The following is a 17,134-nucleotide window of genomic DNA, read 5'->3' as shown; positions in this document are numbered from 1 at the left end:
AGTCTACAGTTCCCAGTATAATGTTATTCTAGCATGTTAGTCTACAGTTCCCAGTATAATGTTATTCCAGCATGTTAGTCTACAGTTCCCAGTATAATGTTATTCCAGCATGTTAGTCTACAGATCCCAGTATAATGTTATTCCAGCATGTTAGTCTACAGTTCCCAGTATAATGTTACTCCAGCATGTTAGTCTACAGATCCCAGTATAATGTTATTCCAGCATGTTAGTCTACAGTTCCCAGTATAATGTTATTCCTGCATGTTAGTCTACAGTTCCCAGTATAATGTTATTCCTGCATGTTAGTCTACAGTTCCCAGTATAATGTTATTCCAGCATGTTAGTCTACAGTTCCCAGTGGTCCCATACACATGATATATTTACAGACTGGGGATGCGTCCCAAATGACACCCTATTCACTATGTAGTGCAGTACCCTTGGCCAGAGACCTACGGACCCTGGTAGTGCCCTAAATTGGCAATAAGGTGTGATTTGTGAAGCATCCTGAGGAACTTTGTGGAGTCCATTATAAATGTACTGAAACCCCACCAGTACCTTGCCAGGTGGGTTCTATTTTTATGTCAGTGGAAAACAGAACTTACATGACTTTATTATGTGTTATAAGACATAGTAGTGGTCAAATGTATTGCTATTTAAGGGGTCCGGGTGTCTTGGCTTTTCTACTCTTCTCTGCTCTACTCTGTACTCTACTCTACTCTGTATTCTACCCTATAATGCTCTTCTCTACTCTGTGCTCTGCTATGCTCTACCCTGTGCTCTACTCTACTCTACTCTACTCTGTACTCTACTCTACTCTATACTCTACTCTGTACTCTACTCTGCTATGCTCTACCCTATGCTCTACTCTACTCTACTCTATACTCTACTCTGTACTCTACTCTGCTATGCTCTACCCTGTGCTCTACTCTACTCTACTCTACTCTACTCTACCCTGTGCTCTACTCTGCTATGCTCTACCCTATGCTCTACTCTACTCTACTCTACTCTGTACTCTACTCTACTCTACTCTACTCTGTGCTCTACTCTACTCTACTCTACTCTACTCTACTCTACTCTACTCTACTCTACTCTACTCTACTCTGTACTCTACTCTGCTATGCTCTACCCTATGCTCTACTCTACTCTACTCTACTCTATACTCTACTCTATACTCTACTCTGTACTCTACTCTGCTATGCTCTACCCTATGCTATATTCTACTCTATGCTGTATTCTACTCTGCTCTGCTCTGCTCTGTACTCTACTCTACTCTACTCTACTCTGCTCTACTTTACTCTGGTATGCTCTACTATAATCTACTCTACTCTGTACTCTACTCTACTCTACTATGCTCTACTCTACTCTGTACTCTACTATGCTCTACTCTACTCTGTACTGTACTGTACTGTGTTCCACTATACTATAGTATGCTACTCTACTCTGTACTATACTATACTATGCTCTACTATACTCTGTTATGCTCTACTCTACTCTGTACTCTACTCTGTTCTGTACTCAACTCTGTACTCTACTATGCTCTATACCCTACTCTACTCTATACCCTACTCTACTCTGTACTCTACTCTACTCTATACCATACTCTACTCTATACCCTACTCTACTCTGTACTCTACTCTACTCTATACCCTACTCTACTCTGTACTCTACTCTACTCTACTTTCTCTCTATAGGCATCCATCATGACGGGCAGTGCCATCAGTATTGGGGTGGATGGTAACAAGTCCCATGCCATCTCCCACCCTGGGGACCCCGTCAGCCAGCCCCGCGTCAGCCCTCTACGGAGGAGCTCCCTCCTGCACCACGATGCCAAGACCCACCTGCACCAGGAGGTCCACCTCCACCAGGAGGCCCATCTGCCCCCGGAGGCCCAGCTCCTCCACCACGAGGCCAGGACCCAGCTGCATCATGAGGCCAAGGCCAAGAACACACTCCGGGTGTCTGAGAAGACCTGGGAGTCCCGCAGAATCAAGGAGGAGATGCAGGAGATCCTGTCCCCGACCCCTCTTGAGCTACACAAGGTGACTAATGTACCCACCATGCAGGGCTCTCCAAGCCTGTTTCTGGAGAGCTGCCGTCCCGTAGGATTTCACTCCAACCCTAATCAAGCGAACTTGATTCTTATAATTAGCTGGTTGATGATCTGAATCGACTGGCATTGGAGTGTAAACCTACAGGAGGCTATCTCTGCAGGAACAGGGTTGGAGTTAAAACCTACAGGAGCGTAGCTCTCCAGAAACAGGGTTGTAGTTAAAGCCTACAGGAGCATAGCTCTCCAGAAACAGGGTTGTAGTTAAACCCTACAGGAGCATAGCTCTCCAGAAACAGGGTTGGAGTTAAAACCTACAGGAGCGTAGCTCTCCAGAAACAGGGTTGTAGTTAAAGCCTACAGGAGCATAGCTCTCCAGAAACAGGGTTGTAGTTAAACCCTACAGGAGGCTATCTCTGCAGGAACAGGGTTGGAGTTAAAACCTACAGGAGCGTAGCTCTCCAGAAACAGGGTTGTAGTTAAAGCCTACAGGAGCATAGCTCTCCAGAAACAGGGTTGTAGTTAAACCCTACAGGAGCGTAGCTCTCCAGAAACAGGGTTGGAGTTAAAGCCTACAGGAGGGTGGCCCTCCAGAAACAGGGTTGGAGTTAAAGCCTACAGGAGCATAGCTCTCCAGAAACAGGGTTGTAGTTAAACCCTACAGGAGCGTAGCTCTCCAGAAACAGGGTTGGAGTTAAAGCCTACAGGAGGGTGGCCCTCCAGAAACAGGGTTGGAGTTAAAGCCTACAGGAGCGTAGCTCTCCAGAAACAGGGTTGGAGTTCAAACCTACAGGAGCGTAGCTCTCCAGGAAACGGGTTGGAGTTAAAGCCTACAGGAGGGTAGCTCTCCAGAAACAGGGTTGGAGTTAAAGCCTACAGGAGCGTAGCTCTCCAGGAAACGGGTTGGAGTTAAAGCCTACAGGAGGGTAGCTTTCCAGAAACAGGGTTGTAGTTAAACCCTACAGGAGCGTAGCTCTCCAGAAACAGGGTTGGAGTTAAAGCCTACAGGAGGGTAGCTCTCCAGAAACAGGGTTGTAGTTAAACCCTACAGGAGCGTAGCTCTCCAGAAACAGGGTTGGAGTTAAAGCCTACAGGAGCGTAGCTCTCCAGAAACAGGGTTGGAGTTCAAACCTACAGGAGCGTAGCTCTCCAGGAAACGGGTTGGAGTTAAAGCCTACAGGAGGGTAGCTCTCCAGAAACAGGGTTGGAGTTCAAACCTACAGGAGCGTAGCTCTCCAGGAAACGGGTTGGAGTTAAAGCCTACAGGAGGGTAGCTCTCCAGAAACAGGGTTGTAGTTAAACCCTACAGGAGCGTAGCTCTCCAGAAACAGGGTTGGAGTTAAAGCCTACAGGAGCGTAGCTCTCCAGAAACAGGGTTGGAGTTCAAACCTACAGGAGCGTAGCTCTCCAGGAAACGGGTTGGAGTTAAAGCCTACAGGAGGGTAGCTCTCCAGAAACAGGGTTGGGAACCTGACTGATTTGACTTGACTCCGACCATATGCTGTTGTTCCTTCCTGTTGGTGTCTAGACAGTGTACAGTAACAGAACACAGTAACAGAACACAGTAACAGAACACAGTAACAGAACACAGTAACAGAACACAGTAACAGAACACAGTAACATAACACAGTAACAGAACACAGTAACATAACACAGTAACAGAACACAGTAACAGTACACAGTAACAGAACACAGTAATCAATAATATATCAATACATACATTATTGACTAACAACACTCTAATGTATTGATTGGCTTGCGCATCCTGCTCTTCACTGTCAGACCAACCTGTCTGCTGTAGTTCGTTTTCTCAATAGCACTGGTCTTGCCAATAGCGGCTCTTTCTGAGGAAGGTTTTACTTGCGAAGATCGTGATGCTGAATACACAGTACTGCAAGTCACAGAATAAGAGTGTGCCTGCTAAATGCTGGCTTCACTGCGCTCAGAGGTAAAGGTAACACCATAGCCACCACCCTTCTCTGTCATTGGCTTTCGTTAGCATTTTAAGTGTATGTTCAACCATCCCAAGGCCCCATTATGTCACAAAGCTGTGCAGCCATGTGTGAAGATGCAGGATATATGAGCAGTACTAACAGTGTTAAAGGAGTTATGTGTCCAGTTATATCCAGTTATATCCAGCTATGTCCAGCTATGTCCAGCTATGTCCAGCTATATCCAGTTATGTCCAGCTATGTCCAGCTATGTCCAGCTATATCCAGTTATATCCAGCTATGTCCAGCTGTTTACAGCTATGTCCAGCTATGTCCAGCTATGTCCAGCTATGTCCAGTTATATCCAGTTATATCCAGCTGTATCCAGCTATGTCCAGTTATATCCAGCTATATCCAGCTATATCCAGTTATATCCAGCTATGTCCAGCTATATCCAGCTATGTCCAGCTATATCCAGCTATGTCCAGCTATGTCCAGTTATATCCAGCTATATCCAGCTATGTCCAGTTATATCCAGCTGTATACAGCTATGTCCAGCTATGTCCAGCTATGTCCAGCAATGTCCAGCTGTTTACAGCTATGTCCAGCTATGTCCAGCTGTTTACAGCTATGTCCAGTTATATCCAGCTATGTCCAGCTGTTTACAGCTATGTCCAGCTATGTCCAGCTGTTTACAGCTATGTCCAGTTATATCCAGCTATATCCAGTTATATCCAGCTATGTCCAGCTATGTCCAGCTATGTCCAGTTATATCCAGTTATATCCAGCTATGTCCAGTTATATCCAGTTATATACAGCTATATCCAGCTATGTCCAGCTATGTCCAGTTATATCCAGCTATATCCAGCTATATCCAGCTATGTCCAGTTATATCCAGCTATATCCAGTTATATCCAGTTATATCCAGCTATATACGGCTATGTCCAGCTATGTCCAGCTATATCCAGCTATGTCCAGCTATGTCCAGTTATATCCAGCTATATCCAGCTATATCCAGCTATGTCCAGTTATATCCAGCTATATCCAGTTATATCCAGTTATATCCAGCTATATACGGCTATGTCCAGCTATGTCCAGTTATATCCAGCTATATCCAGCTATATCCAGCTATGTCCAGTTATATCCAGCTATATCCAGTTATATCCAGTTATATCCAGCTATATACAGCTATGTCCAGCTATGTCCAGTTATATCCAGCTATATCCAGCTATGTCCAGTTATATCCAGCTATATCCAGCTATGTCCAGTTATATCCAGTTATATCCAGCTATATCCAGCTATGTCCAGTTATATCCAGCTATATCCAGCTGTGTCCAGTTATATCCAGTTATATCCAGCTATATCCAGCTATGTCCAGCTATGTCCAGTTATATCCAGCTATATCCAGCTATATCCAGCTATGTCCAGTTATATCCAGCTATATCCAGTTATATCCAGTTATATCCAGCTATATACGGCTATGTCCAGCTATGCCCAGTTATATCCAGCTATATCCAGCTATGTCCAGTTATATCCAACTATGTCCAGCTATGTCCAGCTATGTCCAGCTATGTCCAGCTATATCCAGCTATGTCCAGCTGTATACAGCTATGTCCATTTATATCCAGCTATATCCAGCTATGTCCAGTTATATCCAGTTATATCCAGCTATGTCCAGTTATATCCAATTATATCCAGCTATATCCAGCTATGTCCAGCTATGTCCAGCTATATCCAGCTATGTCCAGTTATATCCAGCTATGTCCAGCTATGTCCAGCTATGTCCAGCTATATCCAGCTATGTCCAGCTGTGTCCAGCTGTGTCCAGTTATATCCAGTTATATCCAGCTATGTCCAGCTATGTCCAGCTATGTCCAGATATCCAGCTATGTCCAGCTATGTCCAGCTATGTCCAGTTATATCCAGCTATATCCAGCTATGTCCAGTTATATCCAGCTATATCCAGCTATGTCCAGTTATATCCAGCTATATCCAGCTATGTCCAGTTATATCCAGTTATATCCAGCTATATCCAGCTATGTCCAGCTATGTCCAGTTATATCCAGCTATGTCCAGCTATGTCCAGTTATATCCAGCTATATCCAGCTATGTCCAGCTATATCCAGCTATGTCCAGTTATATCCAGTTATATCCAGTTATATCCAGCTATGTCCAGCTATATCCAGCTATGTCCAGTTATATCCAGCTATGTCCAGCTATATCCAGCTATGTCCAGTTATATCCAGCTATGTTCAGCTATGTCCAGCTATATCCAGCTATGTCCAGCTGTGTCCAGCTGTGTCCAGTTATATCCAGTTATATCCAGCTATGTCCAGCTATGTCCAGCTATGTCCAGCTATATCCAGTTATATCCAGCTATGTCCAGCTATGTCCAGCTATGTCCAGTTATATCCAGCTATGTCCAGCTATGTCCAGCTATATCCAGTTATATCCAGCTATGTCCAGCTATGTCCAGCTATATCCAGCTATGTCCAGCTGTGTCCAGCTGTGTCCAGTTATATCCAGCTATGTCCAGCTATGTCCAGGTATATCCAGTTATATCCAGCTATGTCCAGCTATGTCCAGTTATATCCAGCTATGTCCAGCTATGTCCAGTTATATCCAGCTATGTCCAGCTATGTCCAGTTATATCCAGCTATATCCAGCTATGTCCAGCTATGTCCAGTTATATCCAGCTATGTCCAGCTATGTCCAGTTATATCCAGCTATGTCCAGCTATGTTCAGTTATATCCAGCTATGTCCAGCTATATCCAGCTATGTTCAGTTATATCCAGCTATGTTCAGTTATATCCAGCTGTGTCCAGTTATATCCAGCTATGTCCAGCTATGTCCAGTTATATCCAGCTGTGTCCAGCTATGTGTGTGTTGAAGCTACTGTATGTGTTTGCAGCACTAAACTAACGGGTTGTATTACCTTATCGGGTTGTAATTCCCCAGGTGACGGTGATGAAGGATCCAGAGAGCGATGACTTCGGCTTCAGCGTCTCCGACGGGTTCCTAGAGAAAGGTGTTTATGTCAACATGATCCGACCCGAGGGCCCGGCTGACCGTGCAGGCTTGAAACCATATGACAGGATCCTACAGGTGCCTACTGCGTCTCTATCCACCCATCAGCCTGTACAGTAGATAAACAGACAGACAGACAGACAGACAGACAGACAGACAGACAGACAGACAGACAGACAGACAGACAGACAGACAGACAGACAGACAGAGACAGACAGACAGACAGACAGACAGACAGACAGACAGACAGACAGACAGACAGACAGACAGACAGACAGACAGACAGACAGTAGATAGATAGATAGATAGATAGATAGATAGATAGATAGATAGATAGATAGATAGATAGATAGATAGATAGATAGATAGATAGATAGATAGATAGATAGATAGATAGATAGATAGATAGATAGATAGATAGATCTCCTTCCCTTCCCCCTTCCTCCCTCTCTCCCCCTCTCTCCTTCCTTCCCCCCCCCCTGCCTCCCTCTCTCTCCCTCCCTCCTTCCCTCCCCCTGTCTCCCTCTCTCTCCCTCTCTCCTTCCCTCCCCCTGCCTCCCTCTCTCCCCCTCTCTCCTTCCCTTCCCCCTTCCTCCCTCTCTCCCCCTCTCTCCTTCCCTCCCCCTGCCTCCCTCTCTCCCCCTCTCTCCTTCCCTCCCCCTGCCTCCCTCTCTCTCCCTCTCTTCTTCCCTCCCCCTGACTCCCTCTCCCTCCTTCCCTCCCCTGCCTCCCTCTCCCCCTCTCTCCCTCCCTCCCTTCAAGCTGTACACAATCTGGCTCTCAATACAGACCGCTGGCAAGTTAATAAACGATCAGCGTATTAACAGAGAAAACATGGAGGGACAGGTTGGGTTGTGACCACTGGGAGATGGCAATAGCAACCCCACTGGTGGGAATACAGTACAGTTATTATTATATCTTCCCTTTCATACCCATGAGACAGAAGAAAAAAGAAAAGAAAATAGGAAGACATGTTTAGACCATAAGAAGTACAGTATCCATTTCAACCTTTCATACCCATGAGACATTGAAGTACATTTTTAGACCAGAATAGGACAATGTGAATGGTTCTGATGACGCCAAAACCACAGTTTAATAAAGTCCACTTATTGTAGGTAAATCAAGAAACCAAGAACGACTTACTATAAAAACTCACATTCAACGTGTACTGACTCGGCCAAGATAAAAAGCTAAATATGCACAACCAGCACGCACATATGCCAGTTGCTCTTAACTTCCAGATCTCAGTTCCCTAGCTGTCTTCCTGATTCTCACTATGTGGCGGCCAACCCCAAGCTGTTCTGTGCTTTTCTCTGATATATTCCTTTCACATTGTCCTTCCAGTCTGGTTTCCAGCTGCCCTGGTGGATGTGTAACCAGGCCAGAGCAGTTACAGCTCGGTTTGGCTCGGTTCGGTTTGGTTTGGTTCGGGCCCATATGGTGTGAACCAGAATAAAACAGTGCACACTGATGTGGTTATAGAGTGGAATTAACAGTGCTGTTGCTATGTTGATTATTGACTACAGTGTTTGTGGAGTTTATTCCTAGAAATCAGTCCTTGGTTACAATGTTTTATGGTTTAGAATCTGATCTGTCTGTGCGCAGTCTACAGTAATAGTAGAAGTGTCCATATTGTGGCTGGAATCGAAACAACTTCTTAATATGGATGGCGTATGTATGTCTATTTGACACCCTCCATTTTGTATCCCTGTCGTAGTGAGTATTGTGCAACACATTAATAAACAACTGCTTCAACATGCACACAGGTCTGAGTCCTAACTCACACAAATCATCCTACTGAAATCATTGAATGATTAAGGCAATATTCAGAGTTGCAAATCTATATGTCAGAATCTATATGTCAGAATCTACATGCCAGAATCTACATGTCAGAATCTACATGTCAGAATCTATATGTCAGAATCTACATGTCAGAATCTATATGTCAGAATCTACATGCCAGAATCTACATGTCAGAATCTACATGTCAGAATCTACATGTCAGAATCTATATGCCAGAATCTACATGCCAGAATCTACATGTCAGAATCTACATGTCAGAATCTACATGTCAGAATCTATATGTCAGAATCTACATGTCAGAATCTATATGTCAGAATCTATATGTCAGAATCTACATGTCAGAATCTATATATCAGAATCTATATGTCAGAATCTACATGTCAGAATCTACATGTCAGAATCTACATGTCAGAATCTATATGTCAGAATCTACATGCCAGAATCTACATGTCAGAATCTACATGTCAGAATCTACATGTCAGAATCTATATGCCAGAATCTACATGCCAGAATCTATATGCCAGAATCTACATGCCAGAATCTACATGTCAGAATCTACATGTCAGAATCTACATGTCAGAATCTATGTCAGAATCTACATGTCAGAATCTATATGTCAGAATCTACATGTCAGAATCTATATGTCAGAATCTATATGTCAGAATCTACATGTCAGAATCTACATGTCAGAATCTACATGTCAGAATCTACATGTCAGAATCTATATGTCAGAATCTACATGTCAGAATCTACATGTCAGAATCTACATGTCAGAATCTATATGTCAGAATCTACATGTCAGAATCTATATGTCAGAATCTATATGTCAGAATCTACATGTCAGAATCTACATGTCAGAATCTATGTCAGAATCTACATGTCAGAATCTATATGTCAGAATCTACATGTCAGAATCTATATGTCAGAATCTATATGTCAGAATCTACATGTCAGAATCTACATGTCAGAATCTACATGTCAGAATCTACATGTCAGAATCTATATGTCAGAATCTACATGTCAGAATCTACATGTCAGAATCTACATGTCAGAATCTATATGTCAGAATCTACATGTCAGAATCTATATGTCAGAATCTATATGTCAGAATCTATATGTCAGAATCTACATGTCAGAATCTATATGTCAGAATCTACATGTCAGAATCTACATGTCAGAATCTACATGTCAGAATCTACATGTCAGAATCTACATGTCAGAATCTACATGCCAGAATCTACATGTCAGAATCTACATGTCAGAATCTACATGTCAGAATCTACATGTCAGAATCTACATGTCAGAATCTTGTCAGAATCTATATGCCAGAATCTACATGCCAGAATCTACATGTCAGAATCTACATGTCAGAATCTACATGTCAGAATCTATATGTCAGAATCTACATGTCAGAATCTATATGTCAGAATCTACATGCCAGAATCTACATGTCAGAATCTATATGTCAGAATCTACATGTCAGAATCTATATGCCAGAATCTATATGTCAGAATCTACATGTCAGAATCTACATGTCAGAATCTACATGTCAGAATCTACATGTCAGAATCTATATGCCAGAATCTATATGTCAGAATCTACATGTCAGAATCTATATGTCAGAATCTACATGTCAGAATCTATATGTCAGAATCTACATGCCAGAATCTACATGTCAGAATCTACATGTCAGAATCTATATGCCAGAATCTATATGTCAGAATCTACATGCCAGAATCTACATGTCAGAATCTACATGTCAGAATCTATATGCCAGAATCTATATGTCAGAATCTACATGTCAGAATCTATATGTCAGAATCTATATGTCAGAATCTATATGCCAGAATCTACATGCCAGAATCTACATGCCAGAATCTATATGTCAGAATCTACATGTCAGAATCTACATGTCAGAATCTATATGTCAGAATGCCACTCACATTGTGACACATTCCATACTGTCCAAACTCCAAAGTGACTAATTCTACCGACGGTGTGAAATAATGAATGAATCTGCATGTCTTCCCATTATTTGGGACGTGTGAATGTGTCATTGTAAATGTCAACAGTTCTGTAAGTCACGTTGTCTGCTAAAGTCTGCAAAATGACTCTATTTTAGGTGAACCACATGCGTACCAGGGACTTGACTCCCAAGTTTCATGATTCAATACTTGCCATACCATCCACCGTTTTTAGAACATTGTGCTGTGATCAACTATGTACTGAATATGAGTCTAATGAATTACTGAATAGGAGGCTAATTCATTACTGAATAAGGCTAATTCATTATTGAATACGAGGCTAATGAATGACTGAATAAGAGTCTAATGAATGACTGAATAAGAGTCTAATGAATGACTGAATAAGAGTCTAATGAATGACTGAATAAGAGTCTAATGAATGACTGAATAGGAGGCTAATTAATTACTGAATAAGACTAATTCATTATTGAATACGAGGCTAATGAATGACTGAATAAGAGTCTAATGAATGACTGAATAAGAGTCTAATGAATGACTGAATATGAGTCTAATAAACATCCACTTCCCCTGGTGCTGTAGGTGAACCACGTGCGTACCAGAGACTTTGACTGCTGCCTGGCTGTCCCCCTGATCACCGAGGCTGGGGACAAGCTGGAGCTGGTGATCAGCAGGAACCCTCTGGCCCAGCAACTGCACCATGAACCGGACTGTCTGGACCAGGACCAAGGCCTTCTCATCTCTGCACTGCAGTCCAACAGTAGGGAGCACCACCACTATACCACTACAACCCGAGCCATGGACCTGTGATTTACAGACACGCAGTACAGACACACGGAACCACAGACCAGGACTAAGGACTACTGATTTCTGCACTGCAGTCCAACAGCAGAGACCACCACTACAACCAGAGCCATGGATCCTGTGATTACAGACACAGACTACAGTCACACCAAGCCACAGACCACGACCATGGAACTGTATCTGAATTTACAACCGCACACAAAACCATGTGTTTACAGACACACCAATGACCTGTGACTTTACCGCCTGCAGACACACCAATGACCTGTGACTTTACCGCCTGCAGACACACCAATGACCTGTGACTTTACCGCCTGCAGACACACCAATGACCTGTGACTTTACCGCCTGCAGACACACCAATGACCTGTGACTTTACCGCCTGCAGACACACCAATGACCTGTGACTTTACAGCCTACAGACACACCAATGACCTGTGACTACAGACCTGTAACTACAGACCGGTAACTACAGACCTATAACTACAGACCGGTAATTACAGACCTATAACTACAGACCTGTAACGACAGACCTGTAACTACAGACCGGTATTTACAGACCTATAACTACAGACCGGTAATTACAGACCTATAACTACAGACCTGTAACGACAGAACTGTAACTACAGACCGGTATTTACAGACCTATAACTACAGACCGGTAATTACAGACCTATAACTACAGACCTGTAACTACAGACCCGTAACTACCGACCTATAACTACCGACCTGTAACCACAGACCTATAACTACAGACCTATAACTACAGACCTGTAACTACAGACCCATAACTACAGGCCTGTAACTACAGACCTGTAACTACAGACCTGTAACTACAGACCCATAACTACAGACCCGTAACTACAGACCTATAACTACAGACCGGTAACTACAGTCCGGTAACTACAGACCGGTAACTACAGACCGGTAACTACATACCTATAACTACAGACCGGTAACTACAGACCTGTAACTACAGACCGGTAATTACAGACCTATAACTACAGACCTATAACTACAGACCCGTAACTACAGACCTGTAACCACAGACATATAACTATAGACACACAGAGACAGAACAACAGACCAGCATCACAGACTTGTAATTACAAACACACTGAACCACAGACCAGCATCACAGACCTGTAATTACAAACACACAGAACCACAGACCAGCATCACAGACCTGTAATTACAAACACACATAACCACAGACCAGCATCACAGACCTGTAATTACAAACACACATAACCACAGACCAGCATCACAGACCTGTAATTACAAACACACAGAACCACAGTCCAGCATCACAGACCTGTAATTACAAACACACAAAACCACAGACCAGCATCACAGACCTGTAATTACAAACACACAGAACCACAGACCAGCATCACAGACCTGTAATTACAAACACACAAAACCACAGACCAGCATCACAGACCTGTAATTACAAACACACAAAACCACAGACCAGCATCACAGACCTGTAATTACAAACACACAGAACCACAGACCAGCATCACAGACCTGTAATTACAAACACACAGAACCACAGACCAGCATCACAGACCTGTAATTACAAACACACATAACCACAGACCAGCATCACAGACCTGTAATTACAAACACACATAACCACAGACCAGCATCACAGACCTGTAATTACAAACACACAGAACCACAGTCCAGCATCACAGACCTGTAATTACAAACACACAAAACCACAGACCAGCATCACAGACCTGTAATTACAAACACACAGAACCACAGACCAGCATCACAGACCTGTAATTACAAACACACTGAACCACAGACCAGCATCACAGACCTGTAATTACAAACACACTGAACCACAGACCAGCATCACAGACCTGTGACACAACTATACAGATAAAAATGCACGTACAAAGTTGACTTGTTTTTACTACATACATCCCTGAACCTGTGACCAACGGATCCACTGACACAGAACCACAGACACTACCCGTGGTGGCTGGACTTGTACCGACAGTTACACCGTACAGACTCACAGAACTCTGTCTTCAGCCCTCTTTATCTTGGCCAGGTCGCAGTTGTAAATGAGAACTTGTTCTCAACTAGCCTACCTGGTTAAATAAAGGTGTTCTCAACTAGCCTACCTGGTTAAATAAAGGTGAAATATATCGAATAAGTAAAACAGACTCATAGAACTCTGTCTTCAGCCCTCTCAACATGGTAAAAAAAAACTAAATGTGAAGATGTTTTTACAGATTCCTTTATACCCCAAGTTTCGTGTTTCCTGTGTTGTCATTATGTCAACCCCTTATATATATAAATATATATATAAAAAAAAAATGAAGAAACAGTTGACCTGTGACCTATTCTGAAACTGCTTTTGTTTGTTGGAGTCTTCAAAACGCGGAAGCTTTTGGAAAAGCACACGCATATGAACACACACACACACACACACGCGCGCGTACACACACACACACACACACACGCGCGCGTACACACACACACACACACTCTGTTGAAAAATGGTGAAGGAGGACAATGCAGAAGCCTGCTGCTATTGGGGAGCTGATGGGGATAATAAAACTAAAGTGTTTGGTCCGTCAGCAAAGACTTTAATCTGGACATATTGTGGTCAGTCAGTGGTCGGAAGAGTATTTACACTGCAATCCTTTTTTATTTCTTTGTATTGATTGATGCGCTTTCATATTTCAACGTTTTGGCCAAACGAATTTACGGATAATATTACACTGAGTAGAACCTTATTCAGGTTATCTTTGTTTATCCTAATGATGTATCTTTGATTTTGTCCTCCTTTCTCTCCACTCCCTCTTCATCTACCCCTCTATCCATCTACCCCTCTATCCCTCTATCCCTCTACCCATCTACCCCTCTATCCCTCTATCCCTCTGTTCATCTACCCCTCTATCCCTCTATCCATCCACCCCTCTGTCCTGGCATCATATATCATCTAACCCCATGTGCCATATTGGAATTGGAGGGCACATAACATCCTCTCTGTCCTCCATGAACTAAACTAAAGCCAAGCTGCCACTCCCCCACCTCTACCAGGCCAAATATTCCAAATGTTTCCCATGATGGAAAATGGCTGTGGCTATTTTAGACTCACAGTTAAACCTGGGCATATCATAGCAGCACCAAACCCTCTTCCAGCACAGTGTCCAGCTCCCAGCCTTTTTAGCCTTGCTGTTAAGAGGATAAAGCACAGAGGGCACTAAGGCCTGCTTTCATTTGACCCCCAGGTCAACCTGAAGTAGCACAGAGGGCACTGAGGCCTGCTTTCATTTGACCCCCCAGGTCAACCTGAAGTAGCACAGAGGGCACTGAGGCCTGCTTTCATTTGACCCCCAGGTCAACCTGAAGTAGCACAGAGGGCACTGAGGCCTGCTTTCATTTGACCCCCAGGTCAACCTGAAGTAGCACAGAGGGCACTGAGGCCTGCTTTCATTTGACCCCCAGGTCAACCTGAAGTAGCACAGAGGGCACTGAGGCCTGCTTTCATTTGACCCCGAGGTCAATCTGAAGTAGCACAGAGGGCACTGAGGCCTGCTTTCATTTGACCCCCAGGTCAACCTGAAGTAGCACAGAGGGCACTGAGGCCTGCTTTCATTTGACCCCCAGGTCAACCTGAAGTAGCACAGAGGGCACTGAGGCCTGCTTTCATTTGACCCCCAGGTCAACCTGAAGTAGCACAGAGGGCACTGAGGCCTGCTTTCATTTGACCCCCAGGTCAACCTGAAGTAGCACAGAGGGCACTGAGGCCTGCTTTCATTTGACCCCCCAGGTCAACCTGAAGTAGCACAGAGGGCACTGAGGCCTGCTTCCATTTGACCCCCAGGTCATCCTGAAGCAACAACTTCTCTGTTAATAGATTTGAGGCTCTAATCAAGCTGTATCCATGAAGCGCTATAGATTCTGTGCTAGTAATTTTAAGGTGATTTCCGATTCAATCAATCAATCAAATGTATTTATAAAGCCCTTCTTACATCAACTGATGTCACAAAGTGCTGTACAGAAACCCAGCCTAAAACCCCCAAACAACAAGCAATGCAGGTGTAGAAGCACGGTGGCTAGGAAAAACTCCCTAGAAAGGCCAGAACCTAGGAAGAAACCTAGAGAGGAACCAGGCTATGAGGGGTGGCCAGTCCTCTTCTGATTGAGTTGACATATGTGAGAACACTACTACTGTGGGAACAGTCTTTCAACAACGCTGAATTTCTGCGATACATATTGAATAGTGTTCTTGGTATTAATAAACTATGTGCCATTGTACTAATGACCAATGGCAGCAAAGTCTTGGTTTTCATTAGGACACACAACAGAAAACATTTTTAAAAACGTTAGAACAGAAAACATTTTCAAAAACGTTAGAAACAACAGAAAACATTTTTAAAAAACATTTTACAACAGAAAACGAAAAAAAGTCCAGCTAGTTTTCTTCTGACCACGACCCTGAGGTAATAACATATCTGCTTAGTCCACCTATTATTAACCCATATAATCAATAACTACTATGAATATTGGTTATGAAACATGGCTGGTAAAGGATCGTGTCATCCTTCCCTCTCTGGTCTACGAGGAATCCTTCTGTTTGATTTGATATTAAGGTCGAATGACAGAGAACACTCATTAATCACAAACCAGGGGCAAGAGGTCAGAGATGAAAAAACAAACATTTAACGGTAGAAATAAACAGAGAATTGAAGGGTTTTTAAAATGAATTACAGTACATTGCTGTCGTCGTTATACTGTAGAAAAGTAATGAACGCATGGTCTTACGCACTCTCGATTGCAACGATATTTACCGTTCTCAAATCTTTACATTGGTGATCTGGTATGTTCCTATTCATCCAGTCTCCCAAAACTTTCGGCAGCCCCAAAAGAGTTCCTATCAGTACTACATCATATCAGTAACTAGATTAGATATACTTTGGTACAAACTTGATATGACATGTTTCGTCAACCACTTCGTCAACCACTAGGTAGAAGCAAAAGGACAAAGAGGACGAGGTCTTTGGGTTTCTTGGTTGACAATGAGTTTTGAGTGTGACTGGAACTCAGCAACGTCCTTCAGTTTCTCTCACTGGGAAAGGTTCTAGCCTGGTACCAGTTCTGTTTGTGCTGTCTTCAAAAAAGACTGTGGTCGTCACGTCAAACAATAACTGTTGGAGTTGGAGCAAGAAAAGCACAAATAGATCCTGGAACAAGTTAGTAACATTCCTCTCTGTGTTTCGCTACTTTTTTTATGTTCTCAAAAACCAGTTTTAGTACAATGTGGTCAAGAAAGATCAAATATCATGCACCTTCTAGCTTGTCTAGCTAGCAATGCCAGTTACCAATGCCAGTTACCAATGCCAGTTACCAATGCCAGTTACTAATGCCAGTTACTAATGCCAGTTACTAATGCCAGTTACCAATGCCAGTTACCAATGCCAGTTACTAATGCCAGTTACTAATGCCAGTTACTAATGCCAGTTACTAAAACCAGTTACCAATGCCAGTTACCAATGCCAGTTACCAATGC

General features: G+C 43.2%; 1 protein-coding gene across 3 annotated transcripts in view; it reads left to right on the top strand.

Moving 5' to 3' along the window:
• Nucleotides 1-13,390, top strand: part of grip2b (glutamate receptor interacting protein 2b) — a 205,900-nt gene extending 192,510 nt beyond the window's left edge. For all 3 annotated transcript variants that reach the window (XM_042324861.1, XM_042324859.1, XM_042324860.1), the window contains exons 22-24: nucleotides 1,692-2,039; nucleotides 6,938-7,084; nucleotides 11,374-13,390. In XM_042324861.1, the coding sequence (XP_042180795.1) occupies nucleotides 1,692-2,039; nucleotides 6,938-7,084; nucleotides 11,374-11,601 (723 nt within the window). In that variant the 3' untranslated portion in view covers nucleotides 11,602-13,390. The remainder of the gene's footprint in view (nucleotides 1-1,691; nucleotides 2,040-6,937; nucleotides 7,085-11,373) is intronic.
• The last annotated feature ends 3,744 nt before the right edge of the window (nucleotides 13,391-17,134 follow it).

This window comes from Oncorhynchus tshawytscha, linkage group LG07, assembly GCF_018296145.1.
Source record: "Oncorhynchus tshawytscha isolate Ot180627B linkage group LG07, Otsh_v2.0, whole genome shotgun sequence".
NCBI classification, from domain to species: domain Eukaryota; kingdom Metazoa; phylum Chordata; class Actinopteri; order Salmoniformes; family Salmonidae; genus Oncorhynchus; species Oncorhynchus tshawytscha.
Note: the sequence above shows the minus strand (reverse complement) of the source record. Positions and strands in the feature narration are given on the sequence as shown.